At 51.6% G+C, this 27,733-nt stretch overlaps 1 protein-coding gene and 1 long non-coding RNA gene across 3 annotated transcripts; one reads left to right on the top strand and one right to left on the bottom strand.

Annotated features, from left to right (window-relative positions):
• Positions 1-40: 40 nt before the first annotated feature.
• On the bottom strand, positions 41-2,352 carry LOC122683602. The gene is made up of 3 exons (XR_006337788.1): positions 2,283-2,352; positions 1,404-1,656; positions 41-361 (listed from the first exon to the last, which is right to left on the bottom strand). It is a non-coding gene; the product is annotated as an uncharacterized LOC122683602 (long non-coding RNA).
• On the top strand, positions 2,328-26,772 carry EXOC3 (exocyst complex component 3). Of its 2 annotated transcripts, none has more exons than XM_043887322.1 (13): positions 2,328-2,454; positions 3,552-3,754; positions 5,239-5,458; positions 13,091-13,772; positions 16,409-16,526; positions 16,791-16,916; positions 19,484-19,584; positions 21,399-21,509; positions 21,584-21,734; positions 22,824-22,946; positions 24,902-25,063; positions 25,290-25,417; positions 25,751-26,772. In XM_043887322.1, the coding sequence occupies exons 2-13, from the start codon at positions 3,611-3,613 to the stop codon at positions 25,920-25,922; spliced, it is 2,238 nt and encodes a 745-aa protein (XP_043743257.1). In that variant the 5' UTR covers positions 2,328-2,454; positions 3,552-3,610; the 3' UTR covers positions 25,923-26,772. The 2 variants fall into 2 exon arrangements, with proteins under 2 accessions (XP_043743257.1, XP_043743256.1); XM_043887321.1 differs by having other exon boundaries at positions 2,391-2,531.
• Positions 26,773-27,733: the final 961 nt, after the last annotated feature.

Here is a 27,733-nt window from a genome sequence, read left to right as displayed (position 1 = left end):
GGCTTATGGACAACAAGCATTTCTTTCTCACAGTTTCGGAGGCTGGGAGTCTGAGACCTGAGTGGCGGCAGGGTCTGCTGAAGGCCAGCTTCCAGGTCGCTGGGTATCTCTGAGGCGGGAGGGGGCACTCAGCTGTTTCATGTGCATCTCCTTCCTTCACTCAGCTGCTTGTTAAGTCCCTGCTAGATGCCAGGTCCTGGGACAGCGCTGTGGAGAAGGAAATGGCAACCCACTCCAGTATTCTTGCCTAGAGAATCCTGTGGACGGAAGAGCTTGGTGGGCTGCCATCCATGGGGTTGCACAGAGTTGGACACGACTGAAACAACTTAGCAGCAGCAGTGGGGACAGTGCTGGGGACATACTGGGGAAGAAAAGATGCAGAAATAAGGTTGCTGAAGCCGAGGTCCCTGTGCACATGTCCAGGGGACAGGGGATAGACGAGTGACCAAAGGACTGTGTAGGTTCTGTGACGTGTGGGGAAGGGCTGGGTGCTGCTCAGGTGGGTCAGCTGGGGCCTGGTGACCCAGGTGGTGGTTTTGTGGGCAAGGCAGCCTTGGGCCAAGAGTTGACAGGAACTGTACAGATCGTGTGTGGAGGAAGCTGGAGTGAGAGGGTGAGGAGAGAGCGGGGAAGAAGTCAGGCAGGGGTGGCGGGTCACAGGCAGGTCTGGGTGAGGGGGCCACCAGAGGGCTTGCAGTGGAGACGACCCTGGGCGGTGGTCTGAAGGCCAGATAGGCTGTAGGGAGGCGAGGGCCCCCTGCCTTCACAAAGACCATGCTGGTGCCGCGAGGTACCCTCATCTTGATTTCTTCCCCAGAGAGATGAAAGGTCCTCTGCTGTCTGCCCTGCACTTGTTTGCTGTTTTTAGTTGAACCATGGGCATTATTTGAAAATTCAGGATAGCTGCACTTTGTCAGTTAAAGTTTCTCTTTCAATCTACGGCTTGTCTTTTTCTTTAAGGACTAAAATAGACACAAGAGTTTAAAATCTTGGCACAGCAAACCATCTTTTTCCTGGTGGTTTATGTGTTTGTATCTTAAAATAACTCTCTCTGGCAGTGCCTCTGACACAAAGCCCACTTGTCTGGTATTAACATCACCACAACCGCTTTTTCGGGTCCAGACTAGCTGGTGCGCAAACCTCCTCCAAACTTAACCATCCTGTTTCTTCATGTTTTACATGTTTTTCTTACAATAACTAGTTGTTTTAAACTTGTGTCCTGATAATCAATATATCTGAACATGTTTCCACTCCTCCTTTTGTGTTTTAGTTACCAATGATCCGTCGGCTTTTCTTTTCCTAGTATTACTATGGCACTGCTTGCACTTTCTCTTTGTATTTAACAACGTGTAAGCTACAGCTTAACAAGATCTCCACTCTCTCAAGACGCTTCAGAGACATACCTCGCTCCCTTCTTTAGTCCGCCGGGCTGGGGCCTCTCAAAAACCGCTCCTGGTGTCTTCTGCTGAGTGCTGCCTTTCCGAGAGAGCTTCTCCGCTGAGGAGGGCACCAAACCCAGGTAGGCACAGGCTCCCAGCTGTCTTCTTGGGATCCTCTCCTGACCCAGAGACCCCAGCACCTGGGAGACATTGCTTTTTGGGGTTCGGTTGTTTGTTTTCCCTGGTCCACTCTTGCACTGAGGATGTTTCAAAATGCCTGTACAGTCAGAATTTCAAACATAATTATAATTTCTGTTTACATTCTTTGTTTCTCTAGTGTTCAGTCACTCAGCCGGTCCGACTCTTTGGGACCCCATGGACTGTTGCCCGCCAGGCTCCTCTGCAGATGGGGATTCTCCAGGCAAGAATACTGGAGTGGGTTGCCATTTCTTTCTCCAGGGGATCTTCCTGACCCAGCATGGCGCTATATTTTCACAAATTATTAGGGACAGATGAAATAACAGAGGGATCAGTCCTCAGAGCCAGTCAGGAGCTGAGGTCCTGGCCCTTGGCGAGTGATCTGCTATCAGCTGACTGTAGGTTCCGGTTGGCATGGCCACAGGGAGGGGCTCACACACCTCCTTCCTGGCCCTGCCTCTGTGAGCCCACATGCACACATGCTGACTGGGTCTGTGCGCTCAAGCGTGTGTGGTGTGTGCATGTGGTGTGGCGTCTGCATTTATGTGTGGAGTGTGTGGCCTGTCTGTATGTGATATCTGTCTGTGGGGTGTCTGTTGTGTGTTTATGTGTCTATCTGTGTGTAGTGTCTGTGTGTGTGTTTACGTGTGTGCGGGGTGTGCGCGCGCCGCAGCCCCGCTCTGCCCGCTCTGGTCTCGCGCGCACCGTGGCGCCGTCGGCAGCCGGCCCTCACAGTCACTGAGTCCGCGCGCCCCGAGCCCGGCGTCCGAACCGCCAGGCCCCGCCCTCCCAGTCTCGAAGCCGGAAGCGGAAGTGCCAGCCAAGCGCTCACTTCCGGGCTGTGGAGGTGGCGGAGGCGGCGGTGGTGACCCGCGAGGTGAGGCTGCGGCAAGCTGTGGTGGCCGGGTGGCGGTCGCGGTCCCCGCCCGCCTCCCCTTTCCCCGGCTCCAGCAGGTGCGGGCGCGGCGAGGAGGCGGTGAGGGCGGCCGGGGGGGGGGGTGGGTCCCGGGGTCGGCTCGCGTCCGTGACTGGGCCGACGCCGCGCCAGGCCAGGAGGAGGGAGCGGGTGCGGACCTGAGCTCGCGGGCGGCGGCCGGGAGACCCGCGGCCGCCTCTGGCGCCCCAGACCCGGCGCAGCCCAGGGCCCGGAAAGGGGGCGAGGAGACACGGCGCCCCAGCCCAGGTCCGTGAGGGCGCCAGAGGCACTCGGGTCCCGCCCCTCAGAGTCGGCGGGGACTTGGGTGTTGCTCTGAGAGCGTTTGCGGAGGGAATGGGGAGCGTCTTGGAGATCCGTGCACGGAAAACATGCGTGGAAACGGGCGGCTGACTAAAGATATCCGCTCTCTCCTTTGCCGGACGCTCACCGAGCTCCCCGGCTCGGATGTTGGTGGGGCCGGCACGAAGGCAGGAGTGCGTTATCCTGAGGAGAGCGTCGTTTGCCCGCTCACCTGTTCACTAGGGCTGTTAAATAGTAAGACATGGGATTTGAGACTCTACAGGTAGTGATTTTTGAGGCGAATCGTAGGGTGGGTGCTGAAACTTCCGCGGGGATGGTTAGGTGTGTGCTGGCCCTGCGTCTCCGCGTCTTCACCGGGGCTTCCTGGCACAGCCGCCCCTCCAGGGAGTTCAGGGCGGGTGTGAAGGCTCTGGAAATGGGAAAGGGGACCTGTCTGGGGGAGAGAAGTGCCCTGGAGACTGACGTCTGATGTGAGTAATCTGGATTCCTCCATATGCTAATATTTTTTTGCCTGTAATTGCCCCTGATCCACTTTAAGGTAAAATTGACTTCTGAAAGTTTGTTTCTTATCCAGGAGTTCATAATCCTAGTTCTGCTTTCAGGTTTACTGGGTTAATGATCTCAGATGCTCTCCTTATAGCTCCGCTATGGACAGCTGACTGTTGGTGGAGGGGGTAAGTTTTGTCACTAACATTTCTACCTTCCTAACACATCCCCCCTGCCCGTTCCCCATCTAGCTGTGGACACAGGATGCCTCTAGTATGACAGGTGCAGAGATCCTCCCTGCTTTGTAACCATGAAGGAGACTGATCGGGAAGCTGTTGCGACAGCAGTCCAGAGGGTTGCTGGAATGCTGCAGCGCCCGGACCAGCTGGACAAAGTGGAGCAGTATCGCAGAAGAGAGGCCCGGAAGAAGGCCTCTGTGGAGGCCAGATTAAAGGTATGAGGTCAGAGTGGCCATCAGCACCTGCTGCACTCCCCAGCGGGACAGGGCCTTTTATCTTGAGTTTCAAGTTCCTTTAACAAAGTTATAACTTTGCCAAATTGAACATTATGAGGATGTGGAAGAAGGCAGACTTGAACATTACCTTGATTTAGCAAGTTTTTTCCAATAATATATTGCCGGTTAGTAGATTGACAAATTAGACAGGGGGATGTTGAAAACACCAAAGGAGCAACCCCTTTAAGCATCCAGAAGTGTCCATTAAGCTTTTTAAAAAACACTAGCAGAGTAACGGTTTTTCTTCTTTGGTAAACGCTCTTCCACAGAGTATGTCCAGAGAACATTTTGTTTGGGTCCTTCTAGCACATGCTATAGTACGCTGACTGTGAACCAGGCATTCTGTTGGCCTTGTGGCAGGAAGGAAGAGAGCTCTATACATTTATTAGTGTGTGTGAAAGTGAGGCAAGAAAGAAAGTCAATCTTTTATGATTTGGATTGGCTTTCAACTTAATTCATGTGGAGAAATTGGGTTTTATTAAAACAATGCTTGCCTGGTATAGTTATAAAAATGTTAAGACCATGGCCTGCTGACTGGCAGCACAACAGTCTTGAGGATTTAAGAGAGTGCATTTGAGGAAGGTTAATTCTTACACTGATATGATAGTGAGGTTGCCTGTCCAGTTGAAAACATTGGTGCCCCGGTAATGGCAGGTTTGACGAGACAGGATGTGGGTCATTGATTTGCAACAGCAAAGCAGCCAAAGACCTGTTGGACTAACTTGAAGCAGTTTCGTATCAATTTAAAAAATAGTTTAGACCTGCTACATTTTTATTCAGAATTTTAATCTCTTCTAGAAACTCATGGATGAACTAGCAGTTGTGTGGTCCTTTGAAATCATTAATTATTTTTAAGTGCTACTTAACGACTCATGGGTGAAAGGTGTTCCTGACTTCCATTGTGCTGCCCTGTCTTTCCCTTCCTATTGCCATCTATCTGCTGCTGCTCCTTCATGTTCTCTCCCTTCTGACTGACTGTGTGGCTCCCTGGGCGGCACGTCCACGGGCCCTCAGAGTGAGTCTGAATCTCAGATGCACCAGTTTTGCGTCTGGGGCTCAGCCATCCTGGGGCAGAGTCTGGTTCTGGCTTGAGTGGCAGGAAAGCCCTCTCCACTCAAGTTAATGACAAATCCTGACTATTTCTCCATTTAGATCAGGCCTGTTAGGAAGCTGAGGATGCCTGCGATATGGTGTGCAGAGTCCTAGGGGACCATTTAAGGGGGGCTATGGGACCCAGGGCATTCCCACAGTGGAGTCTAGCATTTTCAGGCCAAGGGCTGCATGAGGAGTGTTAGGAGGTTTTCTCAACAAAGCTTACAAACATTACTGTTTTGTTTATTGACTGTTCTCTGTTACTACAGCACCTCTCTTGTATGAGCCTCCAGGTCCGGCCTGGCTCTGCTCACCCCCGGTGTCTTCCCTAGGCTGCAATCCAGTCACAGTTGGACGGCGTGCGCACGGGCCTGAGCCAGCTCCATAACGCGCTGAATGACGTCAAGGCCATCCAGCAGTCCCTGGCGGATGTCAGCAAGGACTGGAGGCAGAGCATCAACACCATCGAGAGCCTCAAGGACGTGAAGGACGCGGTCGTGCGACACAGCCAGCTTGCCGCCGCCGTGGAGAACCTGAAGAACATCTTCTCAGGTAGCCGCTGGCAGACATGTATCCTCAGCCTGCTTGTGTTGTGGGGGGTTTCAGCTGTCCTGGGGCGGCGTGTTTTGTGGGCCCACCCAGAGTGGGTGAGAGGTGTGGTTTGGCCTGCACAGTTAGGATCTTGTTTGAACGTGGATGGGTGGTCTGCTGAGTAGATAAGGGCTGGTAGAGTGTGGTTCTGAATATTTTGGGACCGAGGGACAGATGGAGAGCTGAACAAGTGCACATGGGGAGGGATGCGCGCTCTTCCTTCTGCTGTGACGTGGCTCGCGGGACCCTGCGAGGCGTGGGAGAGGTCCCGGAGGGAGCAGCTCCCAGGCAGGAGGCCTGGGCACAGGCTGGAGGCTGGGGGCGGCCAAGCCCTGGAGACCCAGCCCTGATGGAGGTCGGGCCTGGAGGAGTCCTTGGGGCTGATGAGGTGGTGAGGGGGCGGCAGGGAGTGAGTGACCCTTTCAGAATCCTGTTCCAGTACCTCGTTGGCATGAAGAAGAGTGCTCCGTGTCAGCCGTCACCAGGGCAAAGCCTCCTCATGCTCTGCCCCCGAGAGCTAGTCCATCCGTGTCCCCCTCCCCCCGCGCCTTTGTCACGGCCATCAGCATCCCAGCCAGAAACCTCAGGGTGGTCTGACCCCTTCCCTTCCCTCCTCTGGTGTCTGGTCTCCATGTGTTCATGCTGCTTGACCCCTGCGTGTAACCTGGTACAGCTCTTCCCCTCCGCCCACCGCTGTGAACCACGGCGCGGGTGCGCTGTTCCTCTGGACTCGCGTGTCTGGTTGCAGCGTTGTTGAGTACTGAGCTGTCCCTCTGTGCATTCTCGTTGCCCTGGGCCTGACAACTAGGGCTGTGTTCCGGGGCCCTGCTCTGCCCACGTCAGTGACCCAGCACCGCCGGCTGCGCCGGGCCCCTGGCCGCAGCCCCTCCTGGTGACCTTTGGCAGCCTGGAATCGGACCGGTCCCCCTGCCAGGATCTCCTTCATGATGTTTAGACCTTTCTTAGTTGATTTCTGTCTTACAATTTCTTGTTGACTGTCATTTTCTTCTGGTTTTGTAAAACGAACACCAGAAGACTAAAAAGTTACGTTTTCATCCACACGGCATTTGGATCCACATAACCCAAGTGACCAAAAAGCTACCAGTTCATCCATAGAGGTTGAAAATAATGTACTTCTTTTGATGGAAAACAGGGCTGTGATGTAGATGTGGTTTTTGTTAGGAGCGTGTTTTTACTGAGAAAATGTTGTGCTTGTTTGTCTCCCTTCAGACTTTTATCATTGCCTTTAATTCTGTAGTGTTATGAACAGAGCCTGTTTGTTTTTCTTTTCTCTCTTTAAAATATATAAAATATGCACAATATAAAATCTATCATCTTGATCATTTTTAAGTGTACGGTTCTGTAGTGTGAGGTACTTTCATATCGTTGTGAAGGCATCATCACTGTCCATCTTAGGGACTGTCTTCACCTTGAAAACTGGAACTCTGCACAGAGCTGTGTGTAAATTATGTCTTGGTAAAACTGAAAGAAAACACCTGAAAGTCTGCAGCTGTTAATGATAGCTTCCCATTGCCCCTCCGCCAAGCCCCTTACTGGTTATTTGGACTTTCTGTTTTTTGGTGGTTTAGGTTTTGTGTTTCTTGGAATTTGCACTTCATCTGGTTATACAACTGGTTGGTGTACATTTGCTCACAGTGCTCTCTTCCAGTCCTTTTTTTCCTGTAGAATTGGCAGTAATGCCCATGCTTTAACTGTTTAGTATCTGAGTCTTCTTTTTCCCTCAGTTCATCTGGGTAGGGTCTGTCAGTTGTTAATCTTTTCAAAGAACTACCTTTGGTTTTCTTGATTTTTCTGTTTTTTGTTTCAGTTTTCTGTTTATCTCTGCTTTAGTCTTATTTTGTTTCTTTTGATAGCTTTAGGTTTAGCTTTCTTTCCTTTCAGTTCAGTTCAGTCGCTCACTTGTGTCTGACTCTGTGACCCCATGGACTGCAGCATGCCAGGCATCCCTGTCCATCACCAACTCCCGGAGTTTACTCAAGCTCATGTCCATCCGGTCAGTGATGCCATCCAACCATCTCATCCTCTGTCATCCTCTTCTCCTCCTGCCTTCAATCTTTCCCAGCATCAGGGTCTTTTCCAGTGAGTTAGTTCTTTGCATCAGGTGACCAAAGTATTGGAGTTTCAGCTTTAGCATCAGTCCTTCCAATGGATATTCAAGACTGATTTCCTTTAGGATGGACTGGTTTGATCTCACTGCAGTCCAAAGGACTCTCAAGAGTCTTCTCCAACACCACAGTTCAAAAGCATCAATTCTTCGGCACTCAGCTTTCTTTATGGTCCAACTCTCGCATACATACGTGACTGCTGGAAAAATCATAGCCTTGACTAGACGGACCTTTGTTGGCAAAGTAATGTCTGTGCTTTTTAATATGCTGTCTAGGTTGGTCATAGCTTTTCTTCCAAGGAGCAAGTGTCTTTTAATTTTAATTTCATGGCTGCAGTCACCATCTGCAGTGATTTTGGAGCCCAAGAAAATAAAGGCTGTCACTGTTTTCTTTGTTTCCCCATCTATTTGCCATGAAGTGATGGGACCAGATGCCATGATCTTAGTTTTTCGAATGTTGAGTTTTAAGTCAGCTTTTTCACTCTCCTCTTTCACTTTCATCAAGAGGCTCTTCAGTTTCTCTTCACTTTCTGCCATAAGGGTGGTGTCATGTGTGTATCTGAGGTTATTGATATTTCTCCCGGCAATCTTGATTCTACCTTGTGCTTCATCCAGTCTGACATTTTTCATGATGTACTCTGCATATAAGTTAAATAAGCAGGGTGACAATAAACAGCCTTGACGTACTCCTTTCCTGATTTGGAACCAGTCTGTTGTTCCATGTCCAGTTCTAACTGTTGCTTCCTGACCTGCATAGAGATTTCTCAGTAGGCAGGTCAGGTGGTCTGGTATTCCCATCTCTTGAAGAATCTTCCAGTGTTAGTTGTGATCCACACAGTCAAAGGCTTTGGCGTAGTCAATAAAGCAGAAGTAAAGCAGATGTTGGCAATTTGATCTTTGGTTCCTCTGCCTTTTCTAAATCCAGCTTGAACATCTGGAAGTTCTTGGTTCACATAATGTTGAGGCATGGCTTGGAGAATTTTGAGCATTAATTTGCTAGCATGTGAGGTGAGTGCAATTGTGTGGTAGTTTGAACATTCTTTGGTATTGCCTTTCTTTGGGATTGGGAGAATATTAAAAGTAAGTATAGTTGACTAAAAATGTTGTGTTAGTTTCTGGTATACAGTAAAGTGGTTTAGTTACACACATATATGTATGTATATTCTGTTCTTTTTCATGTTCTTTTCCATTATAGGTGAGGGTTTACCTTATTCTTTTCCTGGTTCCTTAGGTTGTGAAGTTAGGTTGTTGATACGAAATCTTTCTTCCTTTTTAATGTAAGTGTTTATAGTTGTAATTTGCCAATATAGCTATAATTTCCATTTTCCAGGCCCAGGGATTGAACCCATGTCTCTTACATTTAACCTGCATTGGCAGGTGGGTTCTGTACCACTATTGTGTTTCCTTAAAGACTGTAAAATTTTTTGTTCTAATTCTGTGAAAAATGCCAGGTAATTTGATCGGGATTGCATTGAATCTGTAGATTGCTGTAGGCAGTATAGTCATTTTCACAATATTGATTCTTCTTATCCAAGAACATGGTGTATCTCTCCATCTATTTGTGTCATCTTTGATATCTTTCATCACTGTCTTAACAGTTTTCTGCATATAGGTCGTTTGTCTCCTTATTGTCATTCTTGTTCAGTCGCTAAGTGGTGTCTGACTCTTTGCCACCCCTGGATTGCAGCATGACAGGCTTCCCTGTCCTTCACTATCTCCTGGAGTTTGCTCAAACTCATGTCCATTGAGTCAATGATGCTATCCAGTCATCTTCTCCTCTGTCACCCCCTTCTCCTGCCCTCAGTTTTTCCTAGAATCAGGGTCTTTTCCAGTGAGTAGGCTCTTCCTATCAGGTGGGCAAAGTATTGGAGCTTTAGCATCAATCCTTCCAGTGAATAGTCAGAGTTGATTTCCTTTAGGATTGACTGGTTCGATCTCCTTGAAGTCCACCCACTGTGACTAGTCGCTCAGTCTTGTTCAACTTTTTGTGACCCCCATGGACACAAAACCCCCGCCAGGCTCCTCTGTTCATGAAATTTGCCAGGCAAGACTACTGGAATGGGTTGCCATTTCCTCCTCCAGAGGATCTTCCTGGCCCAGGGATCAAACCTGGGTCTCTTGCATTGCAGTTTCTTTACCATCTGAGCCACCAGGAAAACCCCCCCTTGCAGTCCAGGGCACTCTCAAAAGTCTTTTTCCAGCACAATTCAAAAGCCTCAATTCATCAGCTATCAGCCTTCTTTATGGTCCAACTTTCACATCCATACACGTGACTTCTGGAAAACCATAGCTTTAACTATATGGACTTTCGTTGACAAAGTGATGTCTCTGCTTTTTAATACACTGTTTAGGTTTGTCATAGCTTATCTTCCAAGGAGCAAGTGTTTCTTAATTTCGTGGCTGCAGTCACCATCTGCCTTGATTTTGGAGCCCATAAAAATAAAATTTGTCACTGTTTCCACTGTTTTCCCCATCTATTTGCCATGAAGTGATGGGACCAGGTGCCATGAATTTAGTTTTCTGAATATTGAGTTTTAAGCCAGCTTTGTCACTCTCTTTTTTCACTTTTATCAAGAGGCTCTTTAGTTCCTCTCTGCTTTCTGCCATAAGGGTGATGTCATCTGCGTATCTGAGGTTATTGATATTTCTCCTGGCAATCTTGATTCCAGCTTGTGCTTCATCCAGATTGGCATTTTGCATGATGTACTCTGCATAGAAGTTAAATAAGCAGGGTGACAATATGCAGCCTTGATGTACTCCTTTCCCAATTTTGAACTGGTCCATTGTTCCATGTCCGGTTCTAACTGTTGCTTCATGACCTGCATGCTGGTTTCTCAGGAGACAGGTAAGGAGTTCTGGTATTTCCATTTCTTGAAGGATTTTCTACAGTTTGTTGTGCTCCACAGTCAAAGGCTTTAACATAGTCAGTGACGAAGTAGATGTTTTTCTGGAACTCTCTTGCTTTTTCAATGATTCAACAGATGTTGGCAATTTGATTTCTGGTTCCTCTGCCTTTTCTAAATCCAGCTTGATTTACGTGAAGTTAGGTTGTTTCTGCATCTATTGAGAGGATCATACGAATTTTATTCTTTAATTTGTTAATATGGTGCATGACATCGATTGATTTGCATATATTGAAGAATCTTTGCATCCTGGAGATAACTCCTACTTGGTCATGGTGTATGTGCTTCTAATGCACTGTGGGATTCTGTTTGGTAGTATTTTGTTGAGGATTTTTACATCCATGTTTATCAGTGATGTTGGTCTGTAATTTTTTTTGTTAAACCTTGGTTTTGGTATCAGGGTGGTGATGGCTTCATAGAATGAATTTGAAAGTATTCCTCTGCGATTTTTTGGAAGGGTTTGAGAAGAATGAGTATTAGCTCTTATAAATGTTTGGTAGAATTTGTCTGTGAGGCTGTCTGGTTCTGGGCTTTTGTTTGTTGAAAGATTTTTAATTATAGTTTCATCACTTTAATTATAATTTCATCACTTATGATTGGTCTGTTTATATTATCTACTTCTTCTTGACTCAGTCTTAGAAGGTTATACCTTTCTAAGAATTTGTTCACTTCTAGATTGTGCATTTTATTGACGTATAGTTGGTGACAGTAGTCTCTTATGAGCTTTGTATTTCTGCAGTGTCAGTTGTATTAATAATTTCTCCATTTTCATTTCTAGTTCTTTTATTTGAAACTTCTCCCTTTTTTTCCTTGATGAGCCTGGCTAAAGGTGTGTCAATTTTGTTTGTCTTCTCAAAGAACTAGCTTTTAGTTTCATTGAGTTTGCTATTACTTTCTTCATTTCATTTACTTCTTTGATTTTCATAATTTCTTTTCTCTAGTAACTTTGGATTTTGTTTATTCTTTCTCCAGTTGCTTTAGGTGTGAGGTTAGGTTGGTTGTTTAAGATTTTTCTTGATTCTTGAGGTAGGGTTGAATTACTAGAAACTTCCCTCTTAGAACTGCTTTTGCTGCATCCCTTAGGTTTGGGTGGTTGTGTTTTTGTCATCATTTGTTTCTATGTATTTTTTAATTTCCTCAGTGATTTCTTATTTAGTAACATGTTGTTTAGCCACCAAGTGTTTATGTTTTTTGCAGTTTTTTTTTTTTCTCTAATTTATTTCTAATCTCATAACATTCTGGTCAGAAAAGATACTTGGTACTATTTCAATTTCCTTAAATTTACCAGGGCTTGATTGGTGACCCACCAGGTGGCACTAGTTGTAAAGTTGCATCCTACCGATGCAGGAGACTTAAGAGACATGGGTTTGACCCCTGGGTTGGGAAGCTGCCCTGGAGGAGGGCATGGCAACCCACTCCAGTATTCTTGCCTGGAGAATCCCATGGACAGAGGAGCCTGGCGGACTACCGGCCGTAGGGTCACAAAGAGTGGACACGACTGCAGGGACTTCGCTGGCACATGTGATCTGGAGAGTGTTCTGTGTGCACGTGAGAGGAGAGCGTGTTCTGCTTTCAGATGGAATGTCCTATAAATGTGAAATGTTTCAAGATAATGAAAGAATAAAATGTGACACAGAGACATGAAGGGAGCAAATGATGTTGGCAACGTGGTGCCGGTAAGCTTGTTTGATGCAGGGTCACTGCAGACCTTCAGCTGGTAGAAACGCACAGCGTCTGTGAAACAGGTGTGCCCACCTGCTCTCCTCCTCCTCCTCTGGCTCCTGCGTGTGCACGCAGGTCAGCCCAGTGGTGACACACAAGCCCTGGAGGTTCTGTTCTCTCTTCTCTAGTTTTTTTCCTTTTTATCCTCATGATTGATAATTTCCTTTGTCCTGTCTTTGTTTGCTGATTCATTCTTCTGCTCACTCAAATCTGTTTTGAAAATCTGAAGTAAGTTTTTCATTCAGTTACACGTCTGTCCACATTTGCCTGTAGTTCTTTGAGCATGTTGGGGAACTTGTCTTCGAGTCCTTGTCTGGTCCACTGTCTGTCCTTCTCCGGGATGGTTTCTGGTTTTCCCTTTGACTCTCTTTTCTCCTCCATCTTTGGTTGCCTTGTGCTCTTGTTGAGCAGTGGACGTTTGAATCTAATTAACATGTGGCTCTGGAAGTCAGATGTTTCTCTTTGCCGGGGTATGCTGATTTTATTTATTAGTTTTGCTGTTTTGACTGTCGTAGGCTATGTCTCAGTTGAGGACCAGGCTGGCGTGTAAACTTAAAGTCTTCTCAGGTCTTTCTGAGCCTGTGCCTCTTCTGGTCATTTGTAGTCAATTTCTACTTTTCTACTGTGCTGAGAGCTGAAATACTGTTCATGCCTTTCCCTGGAAGGTGTGAGCCTTCTGTAGCCCTCGCAGCTCCACAGTGTGTGGCCCCTCACCTGAGTCCTGTGGGTGTGGTGGGTTGTCCAGTGGGGGCGGGTTCCTGGCTGCCCTTGCCTGCCGTTGGCCTGGCACCCCGTGCTGCCCTGCGTTGGTGTTTCACGGTGCCATCTCTGCCTTCCCCCCAGTGCCCGAGATCGTGAGGGAGACGCAGGACCTCATAGAGCACGGGGAGCTGCTGCAAGCCCACCGGAAGCTGATGGACCTGGAGTGCTCCCGGGACGGGCTAATGTATGAGCAGTACCGCATGGACAGCGGGAACACACGTGACATGGCGCTCATCCACAGCTACTTCGGGAGCACGCAGGGTCTGTCCGACGAGCTGGCCAAGCAGCTGTGGATGGTGCTGCAGAGGTCGCTGGTCACTGTACGCCGTGACCCCACCTTGCTCGTCTCCGTCGTCAGGATCATTGAAAGGGAAGAGAAAATTGACCGGCGCATACTTGACCGGAAAAAGCAAACTGGCTTCGTGCCCCCTGGAAGACCCAAGAACTGGAAGGAGAAGATGTTCACCATCCTGGACAGAACAGTGACCACCAGGATCGAGGGCACGCAGGCAGACACCAGGGAGTCGGACAGGATGTGGCTCGTGCGCCACCTGGAGATCATACGGAAGTACGTGCTGGACGACCTCATCGTCGCCAAGAACCTGCTGGCGCAGTGCTTCCCGCCACACTACAAGATCTTCCGGAGCCTGCTGCGCACCTACCACCAGGCTCTGCGCGCGCGCATGCAGGACCTCGCGGCGGAGGACCTGGAGGCGAACGAGATCGTCAGCCTGCTGACCTGGGTTTTGAACACTTACACCAGGTAACTCCCCCTTCACACGTGGTGTCTCCTGTTCCATAGGCCGCTGGCAACCTGCACAGCTGCTGGGTCCTTGGCGCAGGGCAGGCACCTGGCACCCGCAGGCGTTGCCTCTGGCCGAGGCGTCTCCTTCCTGGGCTGCCTGTGATCCGGGGTTGGGTTGTGCAAAGGCTCCTGTGCTTGGGGGGCTCCTGTGCCTGGACACTGGTGAGCAGCTCAGCATTGCGTGTGCCCCGCGGTGACATCAGAAGCAGGAGGTGTTGGCCATCTAACCCCGAGGCTCCGTGACCTGCACAGTTGTGTGGCTGCTGAAGGGGCCCCAGTCGCCCTCGCTGGCTTCTGACACCCCAAGTCTGGTTTCTTCTCCCCTGTGTGCTCAGAGAATCAGCCATCCTTTTGCTCTTCGGCTTTGAGGTTTTAACACTCCATGAAAGGGCTGTGAGTCACTGTGTGCCAGCATTATTTTGAGGTTGGACTTGAAGAACAAGGCGGTGGTGGGGTGTTGTCAAAGTCTTTAAGGTTAGCTAGTGAGAGGGAGAAGGCAATGGCACCCCACTCCAGTACTGTCACCTGGAAAATCCCATGGACAGAGGAGCCTCGTGGGCTGCAGTCCATGGGGTCGCTAAGAGTTGGACACGACTGAGCGACTTCACTTTCACTTTTCACTTTGCTGCATTGGAGAAGGACATGGCAACCCACTCTAGTGTTCTTGCCTGGAGAATCCCAGGGATGGGGGAGCCTGGTGGGCTGCCGTCTATGGGGTCGCACAGAGTCGGACACGACTGAAGCGACTCAGCAGTAGCAGCAGTAGTGAGAGGGAAGCATAGTTTATCCTATCCTGTCTTGTCGCTCATGTGTAGAAATTGAACCTCTTGTTGTAGTAGTAAGGTTTGGGGATGTTTTTAAACTATTTCTTAATTGATGAATTTGGTTAATTAAAATTTAGTTACTTATAAATTAAAATTTAATTGCTTTTATTTATTTGTTTTTTTGTGCTGGATCTTCGTTGTTGTGTGTGAGCTTTCTGCAGGTGCAGCAGGTGGGGGCTCCTCTCTAGTTCTAGTGCACAGGCATCTCACCATGGTGGCTCCTGCTATTGTGGAGCAGAGTCCAGGGGTGCGGGCTTCAGCAGTTGTGGCGTGCAGGCTTAGTTGTTCCACGGCGTGTGGCATCTTCCCAGATCAGGGGTTGAACCAGTGTCCCCTACCTTGCGTGGCAGATTCTTCACTACTGTGGAAGCGCGGTTTGGGGATTTCTTTGGTCTGTGTTTTGTTTGTTGTTTGGTAACTGCTTATAGTAAAAAACGTTTACATGTGCACATTTCAATACAGGAAAATGTGAAGAGAAAGAAAACGTCTGTTGGTTGTGACTGACGCCCTTGCAGCCACTGGGCTGGGCTGGGGCCTCTGAGCTCCCTATGTGCCGGCCACCCGCCAGAGCCGTCCCTAGCGCACAGGCCCCATGGGTCACCCCCGAGGAAGGCCTTTCATCGTCCCCTTTGCTGTGAGGCCTGGGGGACTGTGTCCAGGGTCATTCGGCCAGCCGGTGGGGAGCAGGACTTGAGTCTGGGGTCTGGGCCCCTGCCGTGGTCGACCCACCAGACTGCGGCGTGTGCACTTGTGTGTCCTGCGTGGTGTTGGTCTTACCTTGTTTCTCATTCACCATGTGGTTAAGCGCTGTTCTCTCAGTGGCAGTTCTTTGACGCCTCCTATTGCTCATCATGTTCTGTTGTGTGGGACTTTCTCAAGGGAAACATTGCGCTGTTTCCACACTAGAAACATGTTCATGCAGAATTAAGGTTCTTGGGGCAGAAATAGTCTAGACTGTAAATGGTCTTTGGGTGTTTGCAGAGTGTCGTGAGGTACTTTTTAACGCAGGAAGATCTGGGGTTCCTTACGGGTGTTGGATGCTGTTAGTACCTAGGGTTGTCATTCTGGACCCGTGCTTAAGGAGTCATCAGAGCGGTCAGCCCTGGCCTTCTAGGAACTGAGTCTCGTACCTCGCTTTCATGTTTTTTGTGAAAGCTCTTTCCCAGTGCTTGGTCCGCACTCCGGCCTCCTCGGCCCCAGGGGCCGGGTGTGGACATCGGATGGTGCCAGCTCTGGGCCCCGTCCTTTCGCAGGAGCATTAGGGTTAGCGCCCGCGCCACACGTCTAAACCCAGGGCTCATTCCCTGGCTCCCGGGGCCTCCTGCCTGCTGGGCCCTGCGTGTCCCCAGGGCCCATGGGGGGCAGATGGACCTCCCCTCCAGCCTCAGGGCGGCAGAAGGGGCTGCTTCGCTCCAGCCCCGGCCCGGGAGCAGCCCTGCTGAGGGGTTCCTGCCTGCCTGGTGGTCTGTCTGTCTGTCTCATCCTTCCGCCTGCCTGGTGGTCTGTCTGTCTGTCTGTCTCACCCTCCCGCCTGCCTGGTGGTCAGTCTGTCTGTCTGTCTCATCCTCCCGCCTGCCTGGTGGTCAGTCTGTCTGTCTGTCTCATCCTCCCGCCTGCCTGGTGGTCAGTCTGTCTGTCTGTCTCATCCTCCCGCCTGCCTGGTGGTCAGTCTGTCTGTCTCATCCTCCTGCCTGCCTGGTGGTCAGTCAGTCTGTCTGTCTCCCGCCTCCCTGGTAGTCAGTCTGTCTGTCTGGCCCCCCTTTGCCGCAGCGTGGAGATGATGGGGAATGCGGAGCTGGCCCCTGAGGTGGACGTGGCCCTCCTGGAGCCTTTGCTCTCCGAAGACGTGGTCTCTGCACTGCTCGACACCTACATGTCCACTCTGACTGTGAGTCGCGGTTGGTCCCACACGGAGGCAGGGTGGAGGGAGGGCGGCCCCTTCTGGATTGGATGGAACCTCCTCCGCTGAAGGCCAGACCCGCCCATCCCCTGGGCTGAGCGCAGAGCCAGGAGCAGGAGGGGCGGGTGGGGTCAGGGTGTCTCCTGAGCCCTCGGGGCCCAGGGTGAGGGGTGGCGGGCAGGTTGCTCTGCAGCTGCACCCCCAAGATGGGGTGTTGACTCCATGGCCGGCTCTGTCCTCCCTGCGGCTCAGTCCAACATCATTGCCTGGCTGCGGAAAGCCCTGGAGACGGACAAGAAGGACTGGGTGAAGGAGACGGAGCCCGAGGCCGACCAGGACGGCTACTATCAGACAACACTGCCTGCCATCGTGTTCCAGGTACGCGCCCGCGGGGACACACACACACACACACACACACACACACACACACACACACACACACACACACACACACACACACACACACACACACACGACAGACAAGAAGGACAGAGCGCGGGGACACACACACACACACACACACACACACACACACACACACGAACGACAGACAAGAAGGACAGAGCCCGAGGCCGACCAGGAGGGCAACTATCAGACGACACGCACACACACACACACACACACGACAGACAAGAAGGACAGAGCCCGAGGCTGACCAGGAGGGCAACTATCAGACGACGCTGCCCGCCATCGTGTTCCAGGTGTGTGGCCGTGGGGACACACACACACACAGACACACAGACACACACACCACCCCGCGTGGGACCTTGAGGGGCTTCACACATACATAGTTGCATAGTTGCATGCTGACCTCAAGGAGAGCCTTTTTCTCTCCAGAGCTGGGGAGCCAGGGGTCAGGCTTGCCAAGTAGTTTTGCCCATGGTCGCAGAACCCTGCATTTTCTGTGTTCCTAGTGGTTTTTTATTTCAATCTAGAAGCTATTGGGTTGGCCAAAAAGTTCTTCAACTTTTAAATAAAAGGCACATTTTTCATTTTCACCAAGAACTTTATTAATCAAAGTATTCACTGTTCTACTACCTTCTGCCATATATCCAGGCAACTTCATAATCCCATCTTCCCAAAAGTTTTTTACCTTTTTGAGCAAAGAGCTGTTCCAGTTCCTTTTATAGTCTTCCAGAGAACTGAAATTGTTTCCATGAAAAGAATTTTATAAAGACTGAAATAAAAGGCATTCTGAAGGTGCCCTGTCGGGTGAACACAGCAAATGAATCAGAACTTCCCATCCAGGCTGTAACGCTTTTTGCCTGGTCATCAGAGACACATGAGGTTTATGTTATGCTGATGGAAGATGATGCTTTTTCTGTTGACTAACTCCAGATGCTTTCATCGAGTGCTGCTCTCGGTTGGTCTAAGTGGGAGCAGTACTTGTTGGAATTGTTCAGTTTCCAGAAGGAGCTCATAATAGAAGACTCCCTTTCAGTCCCACCATGTCCACAACATTGCCTTCTTTGGATGAACACTGGCCTTTGGTGTGGTTGGTGGTGGTTCATTTCGCTTGCCACAGGATCTCATCTGTTGCATATTATTGTACAGGATCCACTTTTCACCATCTGTCACAATTTGTTTTAACAATGAAACGTTTTTGTTACATAGTATGTGGATGTATAATCAAGAAGGTTGTTTTCATTTAAATTACATGGCACCCCAACATCGAAGTGATGAACATAACCAGTCTGGTGCAAACAATTTTCAGCGCTTGATTTGGATATTTTGAGTATGTCGGCCGTCTCCCATGTGGTAGAACATTGATTGTTCGCAATTAATGTCTCGATATGATTGCTGTTAACTTCAGCTGGTCTGCCCCACTGTGGAGCAAGAAATCTCCAGCATGAAACTTCGCAAACCACTTTCGACCCATTCGATCAGTCATAGCACCTTTGCCATATATTTTCACAAATCTTTTTGCCTTTCAGTTGTGTTTTTACCTCTTTTGAAGTAGTAAAACATAATATGCCAAAACGTTACTGTTTTCTTCCATTTTCAGTGTTAAAATGGCTTCACAAAAATTCACCAATTTTTAAAAAGAAAAAATGCATGCTGATATGAAGCTGTCTGGACACAGTCTAACAGAACTGTTTTGAATGACGTTAAAGACAACTAAGTGCTACTAGAGCCATCTTATGGAAAACACCAGACTCATGTTTTGGCCAACCCAGTAATTATATGTTACGTGTCTGGTGCTTACTTCCTGAGGTAACTGGTCAAGGTTCGTCTTCATAAACACAGCCTAGGCGAGTCTAATCTGATGTACTTTGGGGGAGCCCTGTGGATTTCTAGGGTAATCATGTGCTCGTACAGTCAGTCTGCTTTTTGACGCCTGCTGTGTCCTTGAGTGGGCCTGCCTGCCGCCTCCTGGCCTGTCCAGTCTCTTTTCAGAAGTGTTGCTGACCATGTTCACACACTCCTGAAACACGGAGCTGGGCATTGGGTGGGCCGTGGGTGGCCTTGTTGGTCCCTGGCGTGTTGGGCCCACCCCCTCCTTTATTTGGAGACTGACGTCCTGTGATGATGGGGGCAGGCTCTGCCTTCTGGTCCTTCCCCACCTGTCCTCATCTGGTGCCCCTGCTCCTGGGTTTATTCTCCCAGTTCTTCCAAGGGACTGACATGCCGGCACCGGTCCCCATGTGACCTCAGCTGCCCCGGCCCCTGGCTTCCCATGAGAACGTGTGTCTCCCCGTGAGAGCGTGTCTCCCTGGGGGGGATCTGCAGGTGATCAGGAAATGGTTCACTGGGGTTTTTTTTTTTTCAACCTGCTGAGAAAGTTTTGTGTGTTCGTTGAATTAACTTTGTTATTTTTCAAGTGGCTTCATTTTTTTCTCTGAATTTGGGTTGTCCTAACTACCAGTTAACTTCTGGGGGACTGATATGGGAAACTTGTATCCTCATGACTTTATATCAAAGTTCATAAGTTCTCCAATTTTTAGATGTTCGAGCAGAACCTTCAAGTTGCTGCTCAGATAAGTGAAGATTTGAAAACAAAGGTACTAGTTTTGTGTCTTCAGCAAATGAATTCTTTCTTAAGTAGGTATGTATTCTTACCAGTGTGCTAATTATAAAGTGTATTTTTTATTTATTTTTTTTTGAATGAAAAGCTAAACTGTGTTGATCTTAGTGTGGCTAGTATTAAAAAAGAATATAAGGTTGGATTCATCATAGTCACCTTCTTCTGTTATTTAGAACTCACACCCTGACTTACTATCTGCCTTTTGCACAAGTGCACCCCCTGGGGTCCTGGGTGTTGGGGGGCCCTGAGCGGGGTCGGGGAGGGAGGCTGGAGTTCCTGCGGGGGTGGAGTGGGGAGCCCCCTCCAGGCTGCCTTCCTCGGGGGCTGGGGAGGTCACCTTCCCTCAGAAGGAAGGAAGGTACTCAAAGACTAGTACCTCACCGGGATGCCCCCTACCTCTGAATTGTTCATGAAGGAGATTTTCAGACACAGAGGCAGAGTGACACAAGAGCTTCTTCACCCACTGTCCAGGTTCAGAGCTGTCCACTTAAAGCCACCCTGGACCTCATCTAATTCCTCTCCCCCTATTGTGCTGAAGTACAGTTGACTCGGAGCAAGATGCGGGCCCTGGAGGGCAGACCCCCGCTGCAGCTGCAGGTCCATAGAGCACCTCCCAGGTGGCCGTCCTGCCCATGGTCCCAAGTCTGCAGCTTCAGCCAGCCTTGGCTCCCGTTGGGCAGCGGGCACGGTGACTGAGAAAATACACGTGGCCGTGAACCTGTGTGGTTCAAACCCACGTTCAGGGGTCAGCCGTGCTTGACTGCAGACGCCAGACCCTGTGGTGTGGCTCGCCTGCTTGCCTGCCCTGACCTCAGTGCCCCTGAGTCGCACACGACAGCCACGAGCGGCTGCTGGGCCCCTGCAGCACCGCGCTGTGTTTGGGGTCCCCACTGGTGTCAGACCTGCCTGCTCACACAGTGGTACATCCAGGCCGGGTCAGCGGACGGCCTGCCCCCTGGCCCCTGGCCCATGGAGACCACACGCCCTCCTGTCAGCGCCCTGGGCTCTCCCACCAGGCCTCAAGCTGCCGTCTGCCCCAGACCAGACCCTGACTCTAAAGGCTGAGGCCTCTCTGTGTCTCCTCACTGCTGGGCCAGAACACAGCAGGCCCATGTCCTCTGCACGCCTGCCCCGGTGGCTCAGGTGCCAACAGCCCGGCCCTGCATCGAGGCCCCGTCGGCCTCCATCCGCGAGAGTCGTGCGCTGAGTGGGGCGTCTTGTGGGGATTCCTCTGCGAGGCACATTCTCCTCATCAGCCTCAGCTGTATGGTTAGCCGAGCCATGCTTTGGGCAGAACACTGGAGTTAATGCTTAATTACTCCCCTTCAGTCACCCTTGTTCAGTTTGCTCCGTCCTGAAGATGCTCTGAAAACGTGCGCAGACCGCAGGTGTGCTGTATTCTGCTCCCGCGTCTGTCTGAGCATCTCCAGAGAACACTCAGAAGTGAAGTTTGCGGCCGTCTCTGTTTCTGCTCCTGACTTCTTGAAGTCTGATGTATTTTTAGTTTGATTTCTTTGGGGGAAGTTTCAGAAAAGGATGTTTTATCTAACATTTGATTGTGTTCCCAACACTACTGTGTGAGTTTCTAGATGAGTTACATGTCAGATAAAATAATAGTTTCCCAGTTACAAACGTTTCAGAGTATTTGTATAATCAGAATATAGAGCCATATTTCATGGCCTGAAATTTATAATAATCTGTTTTGATCGATGAGCTACTGTTAGCGTGGGTCGCCCGCCTCCCCAGCCTTTCGCTCTGTGAGCCCCGCTGAGGTGCCGTGGTGGGACCGTGTGCTAGGCGCGGTGCTGGCCGCGTTGACCGCCCCGTGTCCGCAGGTACAAGGAGGAGGCGCAGCTGTACCGGGACGAGCACCTGCGCAACCGGCAGCACCCGCACTGCTACGTGCAGTACATGGTCGCCGTCGTCAACAACTGCCAGACCTTCAAGTGAGCCGCGCGGGCGGGCTGGAGGGCGGGGCGGGCCCTCAGCCGCCTCACGCGCCCTGTCTTGTCTCCTGCAGAGAATCCATAGTCAGCTTAAAAAGGAAGTATCTGAAGCACGAGGCGGAAGAAGGCATTTCTCTGAGCCAGCCGAGCATGGATGGGGTTTTGGACGCGATTGCCAAAGAGGGCTGCGGCAGCCTGCTGGAGGAAGTCTTCCTGGACCTGGAGGTGGGCGCCCTCTCCCCCGCCCCCTGCTGGGCCCTCCCGACACGGTGTCGCATAGACACTCTTCCATGAAGTGTCCCAGCAGTTTCGGGGTGGGAGCTGGTGGTGTTTCCTGGCAAGTTCTGGACTGAGCCATGCACCGGCCTGCACTCTGTCCTCAGCTGGCTCGACTGTGAGCAGAGCACGGCGCACAGTCAGGAGTGAGGCCCAGGCAGGTCACCTCAGAGGCGTGGAGTGTGACGAGCACGCGAGTTTACTTAGAAACATGGAAATGGCTCACATTATCCAGGGATGGCAGGAACCAGGATATACTAAAAAGCAGAGTCATGATGACTTGGGTCCTGCAGGGAGGAGCTCCTGGGGTTATGGGCAGGATATTTCATGATGTCTGTCTGAGAAATGGTTAGAAAACAAAGGAACTGTTTGAAAAGACAACATAATAGAGAAATAGACAAAGGACATGAGTAATATTTCACATGAAAGGGAGTAGTCTATGTCCTGAGTAGAAGACAGAATGCCCAGTGTTACCAATCTTCTAAAAAATGTAGATTAAAACGGTGTTTGTGTTGCTTACTGGGATGGCACAGATTAAGAACATTTCTACCACACAGTGATAGGACTTGAGGAAAAAGAGAGACTCTTGTATTCTCTGCAATACTGTGAATTGGTGCGGTTTTGGGGGCAGTTGGTATAAGTGTTGGAGGCAGTAGTCATGAGGGTTGTAGTTTGCTACGTTTTTACTCAGCAGTTCTGGTTTTGGGAGTTTCACCTGCAGAAACATACAGATTCACCGCAGCTTTCTTTATAATGGAAAAATGAGACATTTTAAATGTCCATCAGAATTGAGTAATTAGTTGCAGAGCATCCACACAATAAATAGATGTAGTCAGTTCAGGTGAAACATGCATGCACAGACGCCTCCATCAAGTGTAGTATAAGTCTCGTGTGGGAAAAGCGTGTGTGTGCAGGGTTTCTGCACAAGTGTGATGGTCGTGATCACAACATCAGGCAGGCGTGCGAAGGTAGACTCTCGGCACCCCATTCCCCATGACGGGCCGTCACGAGGGTGTTTTCTGTGGTTTCTGCTTCCAGCAACATCTCAGTGAGTTGATGACAAAGAAGTGGCTGTTAGGGTCAAACGCTGTAGACATCATCTGTGTCACTGTGGAAGACTATTTCAATGATTTTGCCAAAATTAAGAAGCCGTATAGAAAGGTAAGAAAGAGCATGGGGCCCCTGTGTTGGTCTCAGTCCCCAGGCATCTCCTGTAGAATCTGGTGTCATTAGTTCTCAGGGTGAGAATTCCGGGGTGGTTTTGGGCCCCAAGCAGGTTGGAGACAATGGTGTCTGAAGGTGGCAGGGCGTCCACCGTGCTGCCCATGGCCACGCCGGCACAGCTCGTCCCAGAGCCCCATGGCGGCGGGGCCTGCTGAGCAGGGACCGTGCCGAGGGAGGGTGGGGCACTGGCCGCAGCTCTGACGAGAGGCCAGGAGCGGCAGTGCCTTCTGCTCATCTGTGCTCTCGGCTCTGTGCTGAGCGGCACTCAGCAGAGGGCACACCGGTCCCTCCAGGCCCCGTGAGATGCCCTGTCCCCATTCAGGGGTCAGGCAGCCGCTGGGGAAGCTCAGGGACAATCGTCAGGGCCTTGGGTGGGTTTTGCTGTTATTGCTTTAAAGTCAGGATTTCTGTTTTTGCCCTACCGGAACCATGTGTGTTTTGATACCGGGAACTCGGGTCCAGACACTTGGAGGTGTGTCTCCAGGTCCTCTCAGGGCTCCATGGAAACGGTTGTTTCATTTGCGAGCAGCGTCACCCTGTGGCTTCGTGTCTGGTTCTCGTTCTTCATATCTTCTCGTCTTGCTGCCCTGGCTGGGATCCCCAGGAAGGGGCATCTTTGTCTCATTTGAAAGTTTAAATTCTAACTCTGGCATCAGAGTGATGTAGGGAGAACCTGGTGTTTTGGGTTTCTATTTTATTTTTTTGTTTATTTAGGCTGCCTTGGGTCTTCACTGTGGCTCAAGGGCTTTAGTGTGTGCAGACTCAGTAGTTGCCTGTGTTTAGCTGCAGCATGTGGGCTCTTAGCTCCCCGACTGGGAATCTAACCCAGAGCCCCTGTGCTGGGAGCGAGCTGTGCTAACCCCCAGACCTTGAGGGGAGTCCTGACCCTGATGGCCCGTCTCAGTGTCGGGAGCTTCTGATGGTTAGAGGTTAGGGTTAATTCAGTTTTTAATTTCTTGTTGCTTGTACAGTTTTCGGTTCCACCTTTTATTTTTTTGAACTTTCTGTACTTTGATCTGACAGTGGTGTGTAAAGTCCTCAGCCTGGGCTTGTGGCTCGCCTGCTCCTGTGGGATTGTCTGCTCTGCTGAGAGCCTGGCCTCACTCCGGTCCCTGAGCTGCTGGGCACTGTCTTGCTTTATCTTATTTGGGGACCTTGGGGTCCCCCTCACTTCAGCGCAGGGAAGGAGCTTCCTGTCTTCCCTGGTAGAAGGGGCTTCTCATGTCTCTTCTCAGGGCCCTGATGTTGTGTTGTGTCAGCACTTTTGTGCTCACATGTTCACAGGTGACTGCCTGGGGTCTATCACTGAGGGTGGGCCCTGGAGAGAACTACAGCCTTCTCCAACATACTCCCAGAGTCATACTGTCCGCAGAGACCAGTGTTGAGGAGCCTTCTGATCACGGGTATGATGTGGGAGGGGCCAAGCAGGGGCCTGGACAGAGCCCAGTCCTCGCACTGGGTCCACACTCCCCATGAGCTGAGTCGCTCAGAGGTGTGTGCAGGTCCGGCAGGGCGAGGAGACCAGCCCCAGTGCCCCGGGGCAGCCCGTGAGCCCCTGAAAGGGTCTCAGGCAAGGAGGCCGAGCTGGCACCCACCGCCTTGCCCCCACAGGAAGCACTCGGCAGCCGGTTTGTGCTCAGAACATGTTGGGCAAGGCTGCAGGCAGACCCCCCGCAGGCGCTTTATTCTAGGACCAGCCTGAGCCGCCGGGCGCCCGGGGGAGCCAGCTTCTAGCTGCGGCCCCGTGGCTGCCGCGTCTGCCCTTTTGCCAAACGTGAAACACGGTGAACTTGCTGCCTTGCTAAACTCGAGTTTGTAAGAAAGCCTCAGAACTCTGTAGACACTGAAATCGTGTCACTGAGACGGGAAGGCTGACCGAGCCCCGTCCGCAGCGGATGATCGCCGAGGCGCACCGGCGCGCGGTGCAGGAGTACCTGCGGGCCGTCATGCAGAAGCGCATCTCCTTCCGCAGCGCCGAGGAGCGCAAGGACGGTGCGGAGCGCATGGTGCGCGAGGCCGAGCAGCTGCGCTTCCTCTTCCGCAAGCTGGCTTCTGTGAGTGCGCCACATCTTCCTGCTGGGACCCGCCTGGCCGGGGGGCGGGGGGGTCGGGGGACGGACGCTTAGTGTCCCAGTCCGTCAGAAGGCCTGGGCTGCCCCCCGCCTCTTCCTGAGCCCTCTGAGGAGCGAGTCCTGAGGGGTTGCTGCGAAAGAGGCGGGCGCTGGGCAGCCGGGCGGAGCTCCGGGTGTGTACACCGCTTAGCTCCATGCGGACCCGCAGGGCTTTGGAGAGGAGATGGACAGCTACTGTGACACCATTGTCGCCGTCGCAGAGGTCATTAAGCTCACGGACCCTTCTCTGCTCTACCTGGAGGTCTCGACTCTGGTCAGCAAGTACCCGGACATCAGGTACCAGCAGAGTCTCCCCTGAAGTCTCTGGGGAGGGGGAGGGTCCCAGGCGTTAGGTGGGAGCCCCCAGGGTGGGGGGAGTGTGGCAGCTCTGGGCTTCTGTGAGGACCCTGAGGCCTACAGATGGCGACGTGGGCAGAGCATGCTTCAGAGACGACCGTGACGCGCTGGAGTCATGGTCTGGGCGTCCCCATGTGTGGTGTTCCAGGGGAAGGTAGCCAAGCAGACTGGTTTCTGGATGCTCATCCTGTGCTATCTCTGGGCCCTCCTGCGTGTTAGTGGGGGAGGAAGGGGCTCCCCTGCGACTGCATCCTGACGCCCCCTCGCCCCCAGGGACGACCACATCGGGGCGCTGTTGGCCATGCGGGGGGACGCTAGCCGGGACATGAAGCAGACCATCATCGAGACACTGGAGCAGGGCCCGGCCCAGGCCAGCCCCGACTACGTGCCCATCTTCAAGGATATCATGGTTCCCAGCCTCAACGTGGCCAAGCTCCTCAAGTAGCCCGTGTGACCCCAGCCTCAGGCGGCCGCAGGGTCAGAAAGCACTGCCCCTCCACCCCCCGACACTGCCCTGTGTGCACACTTCCCAAACTGCTGTCAGGGACTGACAGCTTCCTGCCCCCACCTCACTGGTGATGCCCTTGCAGGCCCGCCCAGAAGCCGCTTTCAGGTTTCAGATGCTTGAGCTCAAGGCCAGGCCTCCCTGGGAGTAGACCTGCCAGCAGGCGATGCGGTGGGTGTGGCGGGTGAACCCGCAGGCAGGTGGACGATGCCAGGAGCGCCCGTGAGTGACTCTTACACCAAGCGAATTACAGACCTGCACCTGAGGTTAACAGGGAGCCTTGGGGGAGGTCTCGACTCCAGCGCCACCCTGCTGGGCACGCTCTTGGCGGCTGTGCTCCACAGTGGCTGCGGGATGGCTCTGGCGTTCGCCCCTTCTCCTTGCGGTGTGTGGGTGCTGGGCTGCTCTGAGGGCCTCGTCCTTCCTTATGCATCTGGAACCAGAGTGGATGCCGTGCTGTTTCCTTCTCACGAGAGGCAGAAAATTCGCATGGAGGGCTCTCTTGGAGGAGTTACATACAACCTTGAAGACGTGAGAGACGGTTCTCACAGCCGATACTGGTGAGAGGACTCTCTTCTTGGACGATTCACAGCCTAGATGGAGATGTGAGAGACGGTTCTCATGGCCGATCCTGGCACAGAAGAGACATGGTTGTCTCCCAAACTTCCTGCCACCTGCTGTCTGCTAGCACACACGTCAGTCCAGTCCAGTTCCTGCTTGACCAGACTTAAGTGTATAGGATTCAGTCATGCATGGTCTCTGAATTAATAAAGTTGAGTGTTAGCAGTCATTAGTTATTGCCTCTCAAGATAATGAAAATAATTTGTTTTTCCACTTAATGAGAGAATTTCCACTCTGAGTTACTTCTTGTGTAAATACCCATGGTGACTGCAGCTTGTGGCAGCTGACCCAAGTGACCTGCTCTCTGGTGGCCACCACACACCTGCACCATGGTGGGCCCTGAGCTGAATGCTGGACACACCACCTTCTGAGGGCCAGGATGTGCTGGGTGGCGTGGTGGGGGCCATGGCGGAGGGCCGCTCCCGGTGGGCGGGTGTGGTGTCCACACTGATGCCCAGGGAAGGGGCATCTCCAGGTCACTCAGTGCAGGGCCCGCAGGCACCTGTGCTGAAGGCCAGCGTCTGCCCCTTGCTCAGGCACCATGTGCCTGTTGGAGAAAGTGGGTTCAACGGTGGGCAACCTGGGGCCCACGCTGGGAGCTGGCTTCACAGACTCATTGAGTCTTGGCATTTTTTGTAGAAACACTGCTGTTCAGTGGAAGCACATCTTTCAAGTCAGGAAATGTCTGACTCGGGTGTATTCAGTGGGTTTCCAAAACGCCGAGGAGAAGGGACTCTTGACCCCGTGTGCTTGTTGCACTGCCTGGCATGCTGTCCCACTGCACCTGCGTCATGCGATCCGTGCTCCCCTAGTGACACAGGCAGAGCCTGGAAGCGGGGGTGGGTTTCTTCCCACGCTGAGGACATCAGTCAGGGCTGGTGGGCAGCACGGGTATCCAGCTGCCCTGGGGCCCTCCTGCGTGGGAGGAGGATGTGGGTCCCTAAGCAGACATGACTGTCCTGACAAGGTGATGCCTGGTAAAGACGGGGTCGTGGTGAGGCTTCTGCCACCAGAGGCTGGAGGACTCGCCTATGGGGCTCAGGGGGCACAGCCCTGTCCCGCCTTGTCCTGATTGCCAACTCCAGCAATCAATGTTGTGTTTCAGGCGGTGGGGGGCAGCTTCAGGAAAA

This window comes from Cervus elaphus, chromosome 25 (assembly GCF_910594005.1).
Source record: "Cervus elaphus chromosome 25, mCerEla1.1, whole genome shotgun sequence".
Taxonomy (NCBI): domain Eukaryota; kingdom Metazoa; phylum Chordata; class Mammalia; order Artiodactyla; family Cervidae; genus Cervus; species Cervus elaphus.
Note: the sequence above shows the minus strand (reverse complement) of the source record. Positions and strands in the feature narration are given on the sequence as shown.

What these genes read in the sequence shown, in the direction of transcription:
- EXOC3 (XM_043887322.1), top strand. Translation starts at nt 3,611, where the DNA reads ATGAAGGAGACTGATCGGGAAGCTGTTGCGACAGCAGTCCAGAGGGTT. An exon ending in ATGAATTCTTTCTTAAGTAG is followed by an intron (nt 19,585 to 21,398) that starts GTATGTATTCTT and finishes CCGTGTCCGCAG; the next exon opens with GTACAAGGAGGAGGCGCAGC. An exon ending in AACAACTGCCAGACCTTCAA is followed by an intron (nt 21,510 to 21,583) that starts GTGAGCCGCGCG and finishes TGTCTCCTGCAG; the next exon opens with AGAATCCATAGTCAGCTTAA.